General features: G+C 37.6%; 2 protein-coding genes across 3 annotated transcripts; both read left to right on the forward strand.

The window, feature by feature from the left end:
• Positions 1-3,323: 3,323 nt before the first annotated feature.
• Positions 3,324-9,602, forward strand: LOC127970734 (potassium voltage-gated channel subfamily G member 3-like). Of its 2 annotated transcripts, none has more exons than XM_052573428.1 (2): positions 3,324-4,386; positions 7,346-9,602. In XM_052573428.1, the coding sequence occupies exons 1-2, from the start codon at positions 3,749-3,751 to the stop codon at positions 7,989-7,991; spliced, it is 1,284 nt and encodes a 427-aa protein (XP_052429388.1). In that variant the 5' UTR covers positions 3,324-3,748; the 3' UTR covers positions 7,992-9,602. The 2 variants fall into 2 exon arrangements, with proteins under 2 accessions (XP_052429388.1, XP_052429389.1); XM_052573429.1 differs by having other exon boundaries at positions 3,324-4,356.
• A 2,290-nt stretch (positions 9,603-11,892) lies between these two features.
• LOC127970737 (cytochrome c oxidase subunit 7A-related protein, mitochondrial) lies at positions 11,893-14,765 on the forward strand. The gene is made up of 3 exons (XM_052573434.1): positions 11,893-12,066; positions 12,961-13,095; positions 14,228-14,765. Exons 1-3 carry the CDS (start codon positions 11,995-11,997, stop codon positions 14,369-14,371), a joined length of 351 nt encoding a protein of 116 aa, XP_052429394.1. The 5' UTR covers positions 11,893-11,994; the 3' UTR covers positions 14,372-14,765.
• Positions 14,766-19,501: the final 4,736 nt, after the last annotated feature.

The following is a 19,501-nucleotide window of genomic DNA, read 5'->3' on the forward strand; positions in this document are numbered from 1 at the left end:
CCATCTCATAGCTCAATGGGAAAACGTGTTACCCAATGCTTAGTGAACTGTGTTGTATCATCATACTTAAAGAAACAATAAAATATGTCAGTTAAGTGGCTCTTTAAAAATAGTTAAAATATAAAGTAACTGATAATAAAACTTCTTAAGTATAAAGATTACAGGTAAAAATAACATAAAATTTTTCATTATTTATGCAACCTCATTGTCACTATCATCAGCTGGAGTGCCCATGAACTCCAGTAGAGGGCACTCCACTCAGGTCTTTTGTATTTGGGGTCATTTTCCATTCCCTACTTAATTTCCCAGAATTCCATTCTTAGGGCTAATCACAACCAGGTGTCCCCCATTTACCACTCCCCAAAATAAACTGTGTTTGGACTGTCTGGCATTTCTGTGTTCCTTCCATGTTTGATCTTGGATTGTGTATACCGACTGTGATTCTCTGCTGCCTGCCCCGACCTCTGCCTGTTTCTGTTGCTGATTTTGCATATCCCCTGACATACCTGACATACCTGACACTCTGATCTCTCCCTTTTTGACCATTCTTGAAAATAAAGTACTGCATATGGATCCGAACGTCTCTGACTCCATTTTACACTCATGTTGTATGATGTTTTTGTTCTGCAGATTAAAAAAAAAAACATGGGGTTACTATAGGTTAATATGAAATGGTTTAAACCAGAACTAGGCCTTAGTTAAATTAAGAGATTTAGGCAACTGTTACAAAAATGCCATAGAAGAAACATTGAATCTTAACACAGAACAATGACACTGACATATTTTAAGATATTTCAGAGCAAGATATTTTCAATTGAGACAGCTCAAACATGCATTTTAGTCTTGGACTAACTTAAGCCTTGTCTGTGAAACCGGGTGAAAGTGTATAATAATGTAACCATACTCCATGGCCACAGATACACTGAATAATCTGATATTATACCATGTTTTCATGAATAGACTGTCTGAAAGAAAAAAAAAACCAAAATAAATGTTATATTAAATTACTATTAAATGTAATAATTCTAGTATTCAGTGCACTCTATGCCCCTGCCTGTTTTATTGTAGCAGTCAGTAGGTCTATGTGGCAGTTTTGATTGACGGCGATGATCATTTCTTAATTAGCTTGTTTGTGTGTAGGTTATAAAAGCCACATCTCTTGTTTTCTCTCTAGAGGAATTATGGCCTTTTTCTCTTTCATTCTCACTTGCATATTTTGCTCCATAAAAGGCTCATTTATTCCCTAGACATTTTTATTTTCTTCATTACAAGTTTGGCTGATTGAATGAATTTGAATGAACTTTTAAACAAATTGATTATATCTGCATTGTTGTGCCTTACCCCTTTTTATGTGCCGGGAATGAGCTTTTCATAATGCATAAGGTTATGGAAAATAAAACAATGTTGTTGTTGTTATTGTTGTTGTTGTTTTTTTCTGCCCGGGAGCAGGCATTGTTTTTATAATATTTTATTCTGTTTGGATGAGGTCCTCATTTAGCACAAGGCCATACTAAAGCCTGCTTTTCAGAGCTCTCTCTCTCTTGCTCACTAAATCGCTTTATAATTAAAGTAGATTTATAATCAGGACTTTCTATTTGCAATGGGTAATTAAAGCCCATGGCAGGAGCTGTAATTATCAGTCTTTAATCATTGCTTCGAAATTGAATAGTGTTCTGCACATAGTTCATAATCTGATGTCTTTATCAAAATACTTAACTGAATGAGGGATAATATCCCTTATATTCGTGTTCTTGCACAGGTCTAAGGCCTGCAAGAGTAAATGTCACGCAGCAGCAACTCACTCAATGAATAAAGAGAAGAGGCGCCCTCTAGCTGTCATGCCTTTCTTTCTACGCTTCACTCTTTTTCTCAGAGCAGCATGCTCAAGGTTTTAAGGATCAGCATCTGTCTGAAAATAATTTTCAGCCTTTCGCTATACTGTCCCATCAGTTTTCAAAGCTTACTTCGATGCACATGTAACCTTAAACCCCAAGGACCACAAGATTCAGGAACGGCTTTTTCCCTACAGCTGTCTCCTTGAGGAACTCTGCCCTCTGACACCCCAACCCCGCCCCCGCAAACACACACACACCCACACACCAAATACACAGACTCCTCCCCCTCCTCATCACTATCTCTGACTGATTTATTTATCATTTACAACAAGCAAAAACCAGTAAACTTGTTATTACTACTGTCTGTTCATCCAGAAACACTGAGTAATCCATTTGCACACTGTAATATTTTCTATGCACTTTACTGTCATTGCAATAGTGTAAATGGTATGTTCGTAGTTCTGCCTATAGTGTACATACACTTTTACATAATCCATCTGTATAGTATGTTCATAGTACACCTATCTGTATATCATGCTGATAGTATTTATTATCTGTAAATTATGTCCGTAACATCTTACTATACTTATCTGTATAGTTATTGTACATTGTAGACCTTGTATATTCTGCACTTACTGCTTATTGCACTTCTGGTTAGACGCTACCTGCATTTCGTTGCCTTGTACCTTACATGTGCAGTGACAATAAAGTTGAATCTAAAGTAATCTTATAAAATCGATGTCACATACTAGTAAAAAGATGACTTTTGATGATCAGGTAATTTTTATTTTTTTTGTTTGTTTGTTTGTTGTTTTTAAACTGTGGCTTTTCACCTTTGTTCACTCTTAAACCTAACCATTATAAGCAGAATGAAAACACACAAATCATCAGCACATAAAATAGGCCTAGTCTCGAACTGTCATGAGAGTGTGTTGGACGCAACACCACGTGCAATACACAAGAAAAAAATAACACATTAACTAAACTAAATTAAATCTATCATAAACACTGATAACAAAAGTAACAAGAAACTAACTTTTAAAATATGTACAAACGTGATTTCGCACAGGGAATTCTGCCCATTCTCTTTAAATTATGTGGTGAGTCATTCTGCAAGACTGTCAACAGTTCTAGGAATTGTATCATAAGGGAAATCTGTTAATGCACTTGAAATATGAATTATGGAGTTCGTTGAGTACAATGGGATATTTGAGACACATTTAAAACGTTCGAGGCTCCAGAAGCTTCAGTCACTCCAGTGATCTGAGAAACCACAAATGGTGCTTCAATTACATTTTACAATGTTTTAACTGTTTTTTATAATAAATGCAATTTTAAGGTAGTCATTTTAAGATCTATTTTCTCTTTCAAAATGAGTAAAAAATATATTACTGAAGAACTAGGGCATTACGAAGATTGTGCAAGATGAATTTGCAAGCGGTTAAATAATAAAGTAGACTCTAAACGACAGATAAGTGTCTCCTGAAATCTGTGGATAGACAGCAGAATATCGAGAGGAGAGATCTGAGAGTAGCTACTTCTGGAGCTCTGTGTGTGCGTGCATGCGTGTGCGCGCACGCATAACATCACTGTTCGCGCCCGGTGCCTCACTCGCAGGTTGGATTGATTCGGTGCATCGCGGAAACCGAAGTGCCCTCGTGATGCCGCGTGTGTGGAGAGGAGATCGGCGGGGCACAGCCGCCGCGCAGGTACAAGCGCACCGCGAGCGCGCAAGTTTTATCCAAACCGAGGATGCCAATAGAGTCGGCGTTATCTCCATCCGCTTCCAACGCCGCGTGGTGGACACTTGAAGAAAGGGAAAGCGTGAACTTTGAAGCTAAAGCTGGGAGTGTTCGACGCGACCCACTGAACATGACTTTCATCCGCACTCTAGGATTTAAAAGTTCGCAAAAATGAAGTTCGGCAAAGGCGTCTGTATCATAAACGTGGGTGGCACCAAGTATGCTTTTCCAAAGGACGTAATCAAGGATTTCCCTTTGAGGAGAGTGAGTCGTCTCCACAGTTGCGCCTCGGAGAGAGAAGTGCTGGAAGTGTGCGACGATTACGATAGAGAGAGGAACGAGTTCTTCTTTGACAGACATTCAGAAGCCTTCGGCTTCATTATGCTGTACGTGAAGTACGGCAAACTGCGCTTCGTCCCGCATATGTGCGAGCTGTCGTTTTACAACGAGATGATCTACTGGGGTTTGGAGAGCTCTCATTTGGAGTTCTGCTGCCAGCGGAGACTGGACGAACGCATGTCCGACACGTACACTCACTTCACCGAGGAGCACCACGAAACGGACGATGAATTCAGGACGGATGCGTCGTCAAACGGGAAGCGGGACTCAAAGTGGCTTGAGCGAATGCGCAGGACTTTCGAGGAGCCCACCTCCTCCCTGGCCGCGCAAATTTTGGCGTCCGTGTCTGTGATTTTTGTCATTGTGTCCATGGTAATGCTTTGCGCGAGCACTCTTCCAGACTGGAAAACTGCCGAGAGCAACACAGTGGAAGAGCACAGGTACACAGACTCTTTAGAGCATCCATCCGGGTATTTACGTCTTCTTCTTTCTTGAATAAACTTCCTAACTTTTTTGTGAGATTTCAGCGGTAAATTATCCCACAGGGGTCGTTGACACAGGATGCGTTCTTGTGTTCAGAAACAGCTTGACACCAGAGGAACTGAAACAGCGAGCATAGGTGTCTCGAATTACGCTGAATGGCTTTTAAATGTGCAATTAACAATTTGAACTCTAATTAAAACGCTAGACATGATTAAATAAGTAGTACTTTTAATGAATCTGTGATTTACACTCATACGGTATAGAGTAGCCTAGGACAGCTGTTTTATTTTACATGGAGAGGGTCTCCTCATGGGGCTGACGTTGAAATCACACGACCAGCCAAATCCTTCTCAAAATAACTTAACTACTGGATAATTTAACTCATGGTGGGGAACAATAAAAATAACAGGACTCTGAACTGGAAGCAGTTGGTGGTTTGTATGAATTAATAATTATTTGACAAATCGGAACATTGAAATATTTTCACTTGTGTGCAGAGATAATGCGGAGTGTGCAAGCTCAGCAAAATAAATAAATAAAAAAATAAAATAAAAAAAAAAACACTTTTCTTCCATTTTATTCAAGAACATTGCCTATAATTAATTCCAGTTATTTTAATAATTTGATTCTAGGATGTGTTCGGACTGCACTATTTTTAATTCTTCTAGCCTAAAAAGGAGTCCGATGACGTCCATTGCGTCACACCCCATACAATGAGCAGTCAAAATCAATTCAACTTTTAAAAACATATCTTAGTTGTTTAATGCAAGCTGTTTGTCCAGCTGTTTTAATACAAGAACACATCAAGTGTTTATTTGTGCCTATTTCTTATAAAGCAATGCCTATAAATATGCGCGTCTGCAACCACACTTGTCTAAAGTCTTCTGTATCATGTGTATATTGTCATGTTATCATATTTCCTAAATGTTTGTCTTTTATCTTTCAGCATGAAAAGAAGTCATAACGTTTCATAGTCTAGTCAACAAATAGCCTACTCGAGCCTCTCGAAGCTCCTCGATTTTCACTGATTGTGAGATTGGTAACAGTGTGCGTAGCTAAAACTGAAGCGAAGCTGGAAAGCGCACTATTCTGAGGAAGGTAGAGCTGTCTCTCTCCAAGGTGCTGACTGAAGGTTGAGAGCCAGCAGTTTATGGTCATGAGGAGGAATGGATTCTAAACAGCAAAATGTGTCAGATGTTTACAATTATTTAAGCTGGTCTGTTTTTTTTTCTGACCCCATTTAAGGTTATTTAAAACAATAAGCTAATTAATGGGGGGAGAAATGACAATAAGATTAATAAATAAATGAGCAAAAGGTGAGTTGAATAATGGTGCCACTAATAATCTACATTAGCAGGTAGAGTCCTGCAACAAATAGTGTTAGAAACAACCACTGGGAAAACTAGTATGTTAGCAATTTTATTTGTATTTAATATCCTTTTAACTTCTGTGTTTGTCTGTTCTATGTTCATAACTGCCACATGGACTGTTCTGAAGGTACTGGTACCTGAGGAGCAAACTTCCATACTGTGTGTGTTTGTGTGTACAAAAAATAACATGGTCTATGTTGCTGAAAAATCAGGTTTATTTTTTTATTTTTATTTTTTCAGCTGTCATTAGTAGGAGTGATTATGTCTTTGGGGACAACTTTCAATGTCTCCATTTTTCCTCCGTGTCACTTCTATTCCAGCTCAAAGTTGACTTCTGTCAGAAAAGCACATCTGATGTGAAAACGTCAGGCAATTTTGTTGCATATAAACTAGAGTTTCACTCCACTTGATGTAAAATGGGACATTTTGCGCATCTATTTTGGGGTTTGAAACACTGGAACAAAAATAGGCTACACCAGTCATTTTGGTGTAACAGATGTTGATAAAAGACTAAATCTGAATTTGTCTAAAATAAAATAAAAATAAAAGTCTAACTTGTCAAGTGGATTTGAAACAGCAACTTGTCTCTCTCAGAGAACCAAAGAGAAATAAACTTGGCTATCTGTTGCCAAATCTGTTCCACCAGTTCTCAGCTCAAAAAATTCTAATCTCATCCTCAGAATCAAATGTGAAGTTATATTGATTTGGTTTTTAAAACAAAGAGAAATTGGCAGGACTCTGAACTGGAATGGTTTGCCTTTATTTATTTGTTTTAGTTATTTATCCAACCCTGTAAGCCCTAGCAACTGTTTGAACAAAATGCCAAAATAGATAAAGACAATGAGCATTGACACATTAATTTTTTTTCAGTCAGTCACTAACAATTACTGTTGTTCTGTGAAAACACTTCAATCCATTTTCCTGTCTGGCTTTCAGCAGACATCATTACTGTCATCATTAGTCTGCGAGAGGAATACAAATACTGTGATCAATATTGGCATTACTCCATAAACGGTGTTGCTAGGCCTTATTGGAATCCAAGCGGCTGCATGGATTAAGTAGAAGAGTGCATTTAAAAATGCTTCAAGAGACCCATATTTCAGTTTCACATAATGAAAATATAAATTTACTGTGCATTTGTTTCAATTAGCAATCAGTTAATGGTCATTTGGATCACAAAACAACAAAAGAGCTGTTCATTTATTTATTTTCTAGTGTAATTTCATCAGTTCATTAATTCTAAGCCATTATTAAAGTTGTAAACGCAATCTTGAACAGAGGCTTAATTCTGAAGGAAGTCAACTAAAGCGATTGCTGGCTTTTTGACCTTACTACTTGCTGCCTCAGAAAATTTCAGCCAGTTTTTCAAAGGATCTGTGAACGAGCAGCAATAGCAATGTGTAAATCATTCAACAGCTTAGCAAACAAGATGAAAGCTTTAAAATGGCTTTGAATTCTTTCAAACTTTGGCACCTTGGATTAAACATCTGTGGTTAATGAGACTCTGTTCCTTATCCCGTTCTTTCTCTCTTAAACTGTCTTTCTGTTCTTTCCCCATCACCGCGCACCTGTCCAGGATCATTGAGGCGGTGTGCATCGGATGGTTCACGGCAGAGTGCATCGTGCGCTTCATTGTGTCCCGAGACAAGTGTGAGTTTGTGCGACGTCCGCTGAACATCATAGACCTGCTGGCCATTACCCCCTATTACATCTCTGTCACCATGACGGTTGTGACTGGAGAAAACTCTCAGCTGCAGAGAGCCGGCGTCACACTGCGCGTGCTGCGCATGATGCGAATCTTCTGGGTCATCAAGCTAGCGCGACACTTCCTGGGGCTCCAGACTTTAGGGTTAACGTTGAAGCGCTGCTACCGTGAGATGGTCATGCTCATGGTCTTCATTTGCGTGGCCATGGCCATATTCGGCGCGCTGGCGCAACTTCTAGAGCACGGCCTGGATCTGGAGTCCGGGAACGAGGAATACGCTAGCATTCCTGCCGCCTGCTGGTGGGTTATTATCTCCATGACCACTGTTGGCTATGGAGACATGTACCCCATCACTGTGCCGGGACGTGTGCTTGGTGGCCTGTGCGTCGTCAGTGGAATAGTGCTGCTGGCTCTGCCGATCACCTTCATCTACCACAGCTTTGTGCAGTGTTACCACGAACTCAAGTTCCGCTCGGCTCGCTGCACCCGAAGCCTGTCTGCCGAGTTCCTCAACTGACTCTGAGTTTTGGCTGCGGCCAATAACTGGACCGCTTTCTGCTAGAGAAATCAATGGCTAGTGCAAAGATCTCCCTAGGCATTTCCGTCTGCCGCATTCATCTCCAGAACAGACTCTGTCAGCGCCGCTGAGCTCCAGTATGTGTTGTATCTGTTACTCAAGGGGCTGGAGGAGGCTGCAATGGTGACTGTATCGCAGAGGCCAGGTGTACTTGACAGGTACACACTGCTGGAGGGAAACTTTCAGAGGCCTTGAAAAGACTCAAAAAGCTTTCTCTGAGATCTGCGCATTACCTTATATATGTGGCGTTCCTCCAAAGGATTTAGCTTTTGAACGCCACTTAGGCAGCCCACGGTGTTGGCAAGCAGATACGAGAGAAATAAATTAATCGTCTTGTCACCCAGGAACCTTTCTCTTTGATGATGCCTTCATTTATAAGCAATGGAGTTTTAAAGCAGTACCACTTTTCCAGCATTTAAAATATTGAGAGCCTCTCTTTTTTAATGACAATAGATTACAAAAACATGAATTTTAATCAATCTGTTCCAGTTTCTGAATACTCTTTCCAGGCTAAAGTGTTGTGTAGACCCAATTTAGTGTGACAGCAAACCTCCAGAGGTAGTGGGACATAATGAGCGGAATAGACTGAGAATTACAAGGATAAAGTGAGAGCTGTGTGGGCAGCTTTGCTGAGAGGAACATAACAGCCATCGAGAGAGAGTGCTGTCATGGAGAGTTGGGTGTTTTGGATGACTCCACGCAGAGCGTGTAGAGTTCTCCCCGAATCCTCTACCTATGAATGTCTTCTACTGCCCTGCCAGTTTTCACACAGGAGTGAGATGCCTTGAGGCTTGTGCACCCTTGGAGTTGCATAGAAAGCAAGGTTCTGGAGATCTTTAGTGACACAGCTACCTCAAGGCCATCTCCTCCCATGGAGTCACCCATGACACCCACTTCTCCCCGACTCACTGCTGTCTCTATGTTATTGTGGCCCTTATGTTCCTTAATGTTCTTAAGTGAACATTCAGAGATTGAGCTGTTATCTGGGTTTTCATCTCGACACATTTATTTAAGTGCACCTACGGAGGAAAAAAAAACTGTGTGTAAAATTGTAACAGAAGAGTTAATTGATGTCAAATAACATGTAAATAATGTTGGCCAGTTTCCATTGTTAAATGGAAGTCAGCATTTAAGGAAGAGTCATCATGAAAATTGACCCTGTTTATTTGCTTGGGCACATTCATCTGTGCATTATTCCAAATTCAAAAAAGTCTTAACTTAATAATTTGATCCACCTCTGAAAGAACCTCCTTAGCTGATAATGTTCATGTTTTGTTTTGTTTTGTTTATAACTCCTCCCTTTCAGCCTAGTCCCTTATGGTACGTAATATCCACTTTTCTATCCTACATTTTTCCTCACTGAATGTGCTGTTCTGTTACACATGTTAATATTCAGAGCACAGAAGTAAAACGGATTCATGTTGACTTCAAAAGAGAACATTTTGCACTTTTTCATATTTTGTTGCAAACTACACAATTTGTTTTTAATATGGTAAACCTTCCATTTTCAATGTATGCATCTCACAGTACATTATAAAATTACAACTATGATATGGTACAATATTTATTTAAGACTCTATTTGGTCAATTTTTTATACATTTTATTAATGTATAAAGGAATTAATGTATAAATATATATATATATATATATATATATATATATATATATATATATATATATATATATATATATATATATATATATATATATATATTCCGGCAGTTGAAATATAGACAATCTACCCGTTTAAAGAAGTAAGCGACAAACTTTCACCTTTTCTACGAATAATTCCTCTTGTGCAAGGTGCGGTGCCTCTCTCCTCTGTAATTACCACATTCTTACTAATCATCGTCATCTTTATTCATATTCCTCACAGCAGTTTATGGATGGAATCCAGCAGTCACAGACTGCAGCACTGGCTTTTGTGAATTAATAAACGGAAATTTGTGTGATTGGAAATAGATGCATTCCGTTTTGGGTTGCAGGAAGAAAAATGTGTCAGACTGAAATGTGCTAAGACTTTCCTCCTCGTTAATTAAACCTCCCGAAGAGATCATGCTGAGGTGTTCTCCAGTGTGCCTTCAGATCACTTCAGACACAAACTCCCTTGGCTCACGTGTACACAACAACACCCAGAGATTAATGTGAAAGTGAAAATAAGCGAAATCCCTGAAATTAATTGCAGACTGCAGGTGTCATCTGCCACTCATTTGTTCTTTTTCAACCCACTGCTTCCCTCTATTGCCTGCTTCATTAATCGTGGTAAACATAAGAGAACCTGTTTACTTTACATGCAAATACATCACTGCTCTAATGAAAAGTTCATGACAGCTAAAAGCTATGAACATGTGAATAAATAACATCTCATAAAACAACAGATATTTCAGTTTGTCAGTAGGATGTGATCCGTTTCATTTCAGTCCCTCGCAACAGCAGCAAGAGATCTCTCAGAGGAACAGTTTTATCATTTTTAATGTGTACACTGAGAATTCACATCTGACACTGTACCATCATGACTTCTTCATCATATGACACTTGCTTAACAGTGTTGCCAAAAATTGTCTCAATGGACATATATATGTTTACTGTGATTTTTTTATTTATTTATTTATTTATTTTGTATTCTCTGTTGTGTTAATTCTGCAGAAATAAACTTTTGACATATACAGTTCTGACACAACCCATTTACACTAGATATTATTATTATTAAACTTATTTTATTGTTGTAACAACAGTTGTGCATTATGATCATATGTTGTGTACCACTGATATAATAGCTTTGGCTTATTGCACATGGCTTGAGCTTTTTGTAGGGATTTTTATACCCCAGTAATGTTTAGTAATAGACAAGTGTTTGAAATCCTGCTGTAAACTACAGTTAGGCTATTTTTTTTCCCTCTTTTCTTTCTCTATTCTCTAATACTTTAAGCTTTCAATGTATTTTTTAAATAGAAAGTCTATTTTGAATAAACTATTTGCCTCTGTGTTAGCTGAAGTGGGTCTTGACAAAATTCATGAACACTGGATATTAATAAATACTAAAAATTATAAATGACTGTTTTGTGGTACTTTTATTGTATTAGGCTAGTTTTTGTTGCTTTTCCAAATAAACACAAACAATGGTTTCATGGTGAGCTCTATATGCTATTTAAACTTGACATTTTTGACTTTCTATTTTTTTAGAGAAGACAAAAAATATCCTAAATAATATTTCAAAAGTCAGTAACACTTTAGAATAATGGTCCATTAGTTAATGTTAGTTAATGTATTAATTAACGTGAACAAACAATGAACAATACATTTATTACTGTATTTATTCATCTTTGTTAATGTTAGTTAATGAAAATACAATCATTCATTAATGCTAATTCACAGTGCACTAACTAATGTTAACAAGCACAACTTTTGATTTGAATAATGCATAAGTAAATGTTGAAATTAACATCAACTAAGATTAATATGTTGTAGAAGGATTGTTCTTGCTTAGATCATGTTAACTTAAGTAGTTAAACATTAACTAATGAACCATTATTCTAAAGTGTTACCCAAAAGTCTAATTTGTGTTTCTAAATAATGTTAATCAGACCATATTATACAAATCCCAAACAAGCGAAGAGATTTTAGAAGAAGGCTATTGTTTTGTATTGTTGTAGAAGGTATTCCAAAGTATTGTTGGGGAATATTATTACGATTTGCAATTTACTGGAACACAAACTTTTGCTCAGTAGAGAAAATTATTTGATTCACAATTTAATAATAGCATTTTGTCTGAACAGAGGCTGAAGGTAGGGTTGACGCTTTGTTTTTTAATCGGGCAAGAATCGGGCTGCTAAGTGACGTGAGTTCCGCTGGGGTCCTCTCACTCTCGGACACAGAAGAGAGCAGGTGGTGGGACCGGACGCGATCCTGTCTGCGGTGTGACTCACAGTATCATCAACAAACATGTACTATAAGGTCAGCGGAGTCACGGGGAAGTTAACGGGAGCGACAGCAGCGTCCGCTTACAGCCCGCAGGTACTTAACCCTTCCGCTGCTGCTTTATGAGAAGCGAGGATCTGCAGTGACCTTCACAGGAAGCGCTTCACAGACACTCAGCCACTGCTCAGCTCTGTGTTTTTATTGTGCTGATAAACGCTCTCGGCTACTCTGGATTTACCATCACGGCTGCCTTTGTTAAAAAGTAATGCAGTCTAAGTTTGTCGTTAACGTTAATAAATCCGAGTGATTAAAGACCGAGACTAGAGCTGCAACATGGCCGGATTTTATAGCTTCATAATATCACACAATTCCTCCGAGCTCATGAAAGTCAGCTGTTGGAAGGGAACGTAACTTAACACAACAGAAATTATACCAAATAGTGGAAAAGTGAAGGTGTATTTGTTTAATATAACTGACAGCTGTAGCGTTCAAAGCTCTTTTAGACTAAGGTTAAGAGGTTATAAGGTTTGTTTACCTTCCATCATTTCCTTGTCTGTTCAGTCTGTCGGTCATTATTTTCTTAAATGCTGTTATTCTTCCATCAAACAGACGAGGAAACATTTTGAACAATCCTCTTGCAGCTCTTTTCCCTAATACAACAATTCACAATGACTGTATCTTTAAGCGCCATAAAGGGTAAACCAGTTTAAGAGTGTTTGATAGTCATGAATGATGATTCAGTTACTAGTTTCATCACATGTGTGATGTTAGTGTATCCAGGTTTAGATGATTCTGCTTTATGGTAATTTTGGATATTCGGATATTTAGATGTGGTTCACTACGAGTGACCTTTGTGGGGTGTGGGTGTCCTTTTGAGGTCAGAGGAAGACAATGCCAGCATCAGGGTTTGGACTGATGTTAAAATGAGTAAATAAAGGCAGTAGTGATTTATTTGGTGGCGTAATGTCATGGTTGTGTTTGTCCTGTCAGGGGCTGAAGCCCACGGTTCCCTCTCAAGCTCCTCCCATGATCTTTGCGGTACCCACCAAGGTTGTTTCAGAGACCGGGTCCGTGGCTCACTACTTGGGTATCAACAGAGTTCCTGAGCTGCAGAAGATCTTCCAGGTATTACACTGTGATTTATTTATAGATTTTTTTTAAGTTGTTTGATTTTCAACCCAGTGATTTAGATATTTCATAATAGAAAATGTACTCCATCTTATTTGAATTATAGACACACATGTCAAAACTGTACGAACAGTTGGCTGGCATCAGTCTTAAAACGGATTCATATTTTGCACCCCCTGAGTTAAAAACGAAAGACTCAAAACAGTATTATAAATTCATACTCTAAATTATGATTGGAAAGCCACATTCAGCTTTTTAAGGTGTCATTAATACAGTGTATACATTTAAATACTGAGTAATGTTAATTAACACAACAAATATACTTAGTATATGTTTAGATTTAGAATAAAGGTTAGATTTAGGGTTAGTTGCATGTAATTATGCATAATGTAATGTTATTATAATAGTATGAAGTAAGTGTAATATACTATAAAATAAATTGTTTTATGTTATCCTAAATTTCTATCATCACAAATTAGACAGTTGCTTTCAGTCCATAACTGATTCTCTAGAAAAAAAAATATAATTGTAAATTAATTACAAGTCCATTTTTCTTAAGTAAAATAATCTCTTATCTAATGCTGTAAACTGTATGGCCGGCACATTGCAATAATATTAAAGGTTAAAATTAACATTCAGATTCAACTGCTGTTTTTTTAGATATAAGAATCAACACACAAACTTAATTGTATGAAAACATTTAATTATTCAGTTTATATATAAATGTATATGATTTTACATGGACTCTATTTTAATATGTTATATAAACTTATAATATATATAAATTTTTCTTACTGTAACTATTAAGCAGGAACAGATTATCAGTTCATATCTATGCTGCTTCTTAAACTGAGGTGCTATAGTGATCTGTTACACTATATAAAAAAGACTGTCAAAAAGATAATGTTTAAATGTTTTTGATAATATTAACTATTTGAAAGCTTAAAATTATGCTTCATATCAAAATTAACAAAGCCTACTGTGATTATTGGGTATGAGGCACTCTTTCAGGCCAGTTAAATAATGTACCAATGCAAATAAATAAAAAAAAATAATTTACAAAACAAGAATTTTTTAGCAAATGCTTGTGTATGTGTGTTTGTGTGTTAAACCTTATGACCTGTTACAGAAAAGTGATGGAGCACCGGTTCACCTGAAGCGTGGAGTCATGGACAAGATGCTGTACAGGACTACGATGGGCTTGACGATTGGCGGTACCCTCTACTGTTTAATGGCCCTCTATATCGCTGCCCAGCCCCGAAAAACACAGTGACTTGCCCTTCATGTGCCCTCTGTAATTATTATGGTTGGAGTGATGACATAAACTTTTGTCACCCACTGGTTATACAAGTACATCTCAAATCAATCAGAGAAGCACCATCTGATTTCATTGCACATGTACATTTATTATATAAGAGTTTATTGTATCCGGTTTCTTCTCATATGGATATCTGATGGGTCCCTCTTTCTAGACAGTTGTTCTCCATCATGAAAAGCTTAACGGTCTGTTTTACTGAAATAATGCACACACTGATGAACTGATTGATTTGCTTCCCCTTTTATCTTTTGAGTAAATGACAGCAAGCTGGTGAGCCTGTAAATGAAGTCCTTGTAATTTGTACCTAGCAGAATAAATATATTTTGTTTGTAAAAAGTGAACAATTAAACCTTTCGTGTGTGTCATCATTGTTGAGCTAGAACAGTCTGGATGGCATTCGATTATTAGCAACATCCTGTGGTCTTTGGCTCCGTCTCATCATACAGGATACGAGTGTGGTGGGATTGTAAGTGTTGTTAGTGTTAATCGATACACAAAAGCATTTCAAAACCTATGATTCACTGATATTAGATTAGTTTCTTGGGGTTCAACCTTATCAGTCACATTTAGATGCATTTTGGGTCAGGCGAATAGAGAATTAACATTTCAATTGATTTTTGGCATTAGATCGTAAAATTGTGCAATCTATCAATGGTGCATAATGCCCGTTATTGATTTATGTTTTTGTAAAATGTGAAATGAGCTTCTGTCTTGGATTCATCCTCTACTGTAGCAGTGCTGTATTGATGTTTGGTCAAGCACTGATCTTAAGATTTGGTCAAATCCCTGAATCCTTAATATGCATTTAGATTTAGCCCAAACTACTTAACATACAGACTGGGCTGAAATCCATCCATCCATCCATCTTTTTGGTTGTTATAATCATAGGTAGCTTGTGTCATAACTATATATATTTATATAAATCAATCAATCAATGAAATGCTGTCTTTGTGGCCATAAGAACTTATGTAAAAAAAATAATAATAATAATAACGCGTTTAAAATTGATGCTGACCTCAAATTTGTGAATGGTAGTGCATTCAAACGATATCACATAAACCAAGCTTGCATTTTTACTAAATATCAACAATGTTGTTCTTCAGCCTGAAAATATCTGGGAGTTTCAAGAGTGTGATTTCCAGGCATTGTAATATATGGAAATAATAACATTTTAATGTTTTTCTAAAAGTTATATTTTGTCTAATAGTAATCAGGGTTTTTTTTTTTTTTTTTTTTTAGTAATTTTTTCTCATCGAGGTCGTCTCTCTAAAATAAGTGTATGAAGGCATGATAAACAACTGGAAAGGTAATGGGATGAAAACATGTAAAACATCTTGGCTCTTTAAAGCTCTAAATCTTCAAAAATGTAGTTAAAAATAAGGATAATACTTATAAGAAGGTTGCCTCCCCATAAGGTTACATTTCCAATTTAGTCATTTTTTATATATCAATTGTCTTAACTTGCATGTAAGCTGCCCACCTCTCATCTCTGTTTGAATCACGATGCACTGCACAGAGAGCTAGTGCTCAACATTGCCGCCGCCTGCAGTTACTGAAGACCGCAGGGTAATCATACAGCGAAGACTGGCATGATGGTCCCATCTCTCCAGATAGTGATTACAGCAGGACAGAACACAGCGCCCTGGTCACACAGGCCTTTGTTGTCATTAGACAGATAGTCTGGAACTTCCAGACAACAGCGTCATTAGTGTTATTTATGCCATCTTATCTCTGTTTGCTATCGACCCATACAGCATAATTGCATATTTGTTAATGCCTATGAGACATGATCATTTATTTGCTGAAGGGTTACAGCTACAGCGGTTCTCATAGCAACCGACTGGAAGTAATAACTAGCCTGGTAAAACCAAAGCCCCTGCAAACAACTACCCTGACCTCACCTACACAATAATGAGCTAATGCAGGTGAAACTGACACACACTAATTGAAAAGCCCATCTGCCATCTTGTTGGCTGAAGCTGTCAATAAGTGTTATAGCATCAGCTAAACTTCACTGAAAACTTAGATGATTCAGGGGTCCCTCTATAGCAATTTTTTTTCTCTCTGTTCCTCAGATTGAGCAGTTTTACAAGTCTGTCATTAAAAAAAAAAATCTATATCTCCTAGCTGAGCCGATAGCCTTAAAGCCAGCATTTTTACTTATGGCATGGTTGCCCACTTCACCTTCTTTCTGTTCTTTGTACTGTCCTCTATAAATAAAGGGAGAAATGGCAGAAGCAGGTCTGTACCTCCTGTGAAGTACAGACTATCTATGTGTTCCAGTCAATTTCAAGACCTTTCTTATCTGTTCCCTTACAGAATTGACTGGCTCCTGATGGACACCCATTGGGAACGCTGTTATCTAATGATAATTTGTCTCCAATGTCTAGTTTTTGGAAAAGCTCTCAGCCAGTGTATGTGTAGAAATGCTTAGCACAGAAAGCCCCTTTGGAGACTCTTACGTGACAGTCCTCAGTGCTTAAACTGTTGGTGATTTTGAAGAAGTACTCTCCAAAATAAATGTGTTTGGTGACTTTGACGAGGTTGGAATGCAGTGGAGCAAAGTGTCCAATATTTTAAGTGCATTGCAGGATTTAACACATGAAACGGGATGACCTTGGATTCATAGGAGAGTTCCTTCATAATTCAGGTACCTTAAACTGCATTTAATTGAGTAAAATCTAATAAAAATGACCAAAACACAGGAAAGAATGACCAAAACTTAACTACACTTAAAATGAAAGCAGAAAATCGAAAATAATAATAATAATTAAAACAATAATAAAAAATAAAAAAAACTGTAAGAAGCTGGGATACTAATACAGTATTGTTCAAAATAATAGCAGTACAATGTGACTAACCAGAATAATCAAGGTTTTTAGTATATTTTTTATTGCTACGTGGCAAACAAGTTACCAGTAGGTTCAGTAGATTGTCAGAAAACAAACAAGACCCAGCATTCATGATATGCACGCTCTTAAGGCTGTGCAATTGGGCAATTAGTTGGAAGGGGTGTGTTCAAAAAAATAGCAGTGTCTACCTTTGACTGTACAAACTCAAAACTATTTTGTACAAACATTTTTTTTTTTCTGGGATTTAGCAATCCTGTGAATCACTAAACTAATATTTAGTTGTATGACCACAGTTTTTTAAAACTGCTTGACATCTGTGTGGCATGGAGTCAACCAACTTGTGGCACCTCTCAGCTGTTATTCCACTCCATGATTCTTTAACAACATTCCACAATTCATTCACATTTCTTGGTTTTGCTTCAGAAACAGCATTTTTGATATCACCCCACAAGTTCTCAATTGGATTGAGGTCTGGAGATTGGGCTGGCCACTCCATAACATTCATTTTGTTGGTTTGGAACCAAGACTTTGCCCGTTTACTAGTGTGTTTTGGGTCATTGTCTTGTTGAAACAACCATTTCAAGGGCATGTCCTCTTCAGCATAGGGCAACATGACCTCTTCAAGTATTTTAACATATGCAAACTGATCCATGATCCCTGGTATGCGATAAATAGGCCCAACACCATAGTAGGAGAAAAATGCCCATATCATGATGCTTGCACCTCCATGCTTCACTGTCTTCACGGTGTACTGTGGCTTGAATTCAGAGTTTGGGGGTCGTCTCACAAACTGCCTGTGGCCCTTGGACCCAAAAAGAACAATTTTACTCTCATCAGTCCACAAAATGTTCCTCCATTTCTCTTTAGGCCAGTTGATGTGTTCTTTGGCAAATTGTAACCTCTTCTGCACATGCCTTTTTTTTAACAGAGGGACTTTGCGGGGGATTCTTGAAAATAGATTAGCTTCACACAGACGTCTTCTAACTGTCACAGTACTTACAGGTAACTCCAGACTGTCTTTGATCATCCTGGAGGTGATCATTGGCTGAGCCTTTGCCATTCTGGTTATTCTTCTATCCATTTTGATGGTTGTCTTCAGTTTTCTTCCACGTCTCTCTGGTTTTGCTCTCCATTTTAAGGCATTGGAGATCATTTTAGCTGAACAGCCTATCATTTTTTCCACCTCTTTATAGGTTTTCCCCTCTCTAATCAACTTTTTAATCAAAGTACGCTGTTCTTCTGACAAAATGTCTTGAACGACCCATTTTCCTCAGCTTTCAAATGCATGTTCAACAAGTGTTGGCTTCATCCTTAAATAGGGGCCACCTGATTCACACCTGTTTCTTCACAAAATTGATGACCTCAGTGATTGAATGCCACACTGCTATTTTTTTGAACACACCCCTTTCAACTAATTCAACTAATTGCCCAATTGCACAGCCTTAAGAGCGTGCATATCATGAATGCTGGGTCTCATTTGTTTTCTGAGAATCTACTGAACCTACTGGTAACTTGTTTGCCACGTAGCAATAAAAAAATATACGAAAAACCTTGATTATTCTGGTTAGTCACATTGTACTGCTATTATTTTGAACAATACTGTATACAAAAAAAAAAGGACTTTGTGGGAAGTGATAACTCCAAGTTTGAATGACCTAACAAACCCCTGTACATAAACTGGGAAGCATATCAGCACTTTATATTTTATGGCAAGTGAAAAATTGCTGAAAATTGACAACAGATTTGGAGAAATTAGCATTACATCACTTGTTCACCAATGAATCATCTGCAGTGAATGGGTGCCATCAGAATGAGTCCAAACTGCTGATAAATACATCACAATAATCCACACCATTTCAGTTCATCAGTTAATGTCTTGTGAAAATAAAAGCTCTTTGCTTATGAGAGACAAATCCACCACTATTTGTAATTTAAACGGTTGCTTTCTATCCATAATCTCGAGCTTGAATCAGGAGAGAAATATGCACAGATCAAGCACTGTTTACGAACCAAAACAGATATTCTTTACAAATATGTTGGTGGATTTTTATAAAAGGGCAACAGGGGATGGAGTTTTCAACTGGAGAAGTGTTATTGGATTACAGACCCTTGTTTTGGCCAGAATCAACTGTTTGAAGTTTAAAAAATGCTTTAATGATGGGTTTGTTTCTGACAAACACACTGCTTTTTTGTGTTGTTAAGTTATTGTAATATTAACTTTAAATCTTGACGG

Source organism: Carassius gibelio, chromosome B13, assembly GCF_023724105.1.
Source record: "Carassius gibelio isolate Cgi1373 ecotype wild population from Czech Republic chromosome B13, carGib1.2-hapl.c, whole genome shotgun sequence".
In the NCBI taxonomy this organism is placed as follows: Eukaryota; Metazoa; Chordata; class Actinopteri; order Cypriniformes; family Cyprinidae; genus Carassius; species Carassius gibelio.

Bases quoted from the DNA above. Each gene is read 5' to 3' on its own strand.
- LOC127970734 (XM_052573428.1), top strand. From the start codon at position 3,749: ATGAAGTTCGGCAAAGGCGTCTGTATCATAAACGTGGGTGGCACCAAG. The intron at 4,387-7,345 runs GTATTTACGTCT...GCACCTGTCCAG, and splicing joins TCTTTAGAGCATCCATCCGG to GATCATTGAGGCGGTGTGCA.
- LOC127970737 (XM_052573434.1), top strand. From the start codon at position 11,995: ATGTACTATAAGGTCAGCGGAGTCACGGGGAAGTTAACGGGAGCGACA. The intron at 12,067-12,960 runs GTACTTAACCCT...TTGTCCTGTCAG, and splicing joins CGTCCGCTTACAGCCCGCAG to GGGCTGAAGCCCACGGTTCC. The intron at 13,096-14,227 runs GTATTACACTGT...GACCTGTTACAG, and splicing joins AGCTGCAGAAGATCTTCCAG to AAAAGTGATGGAGCACCGGT.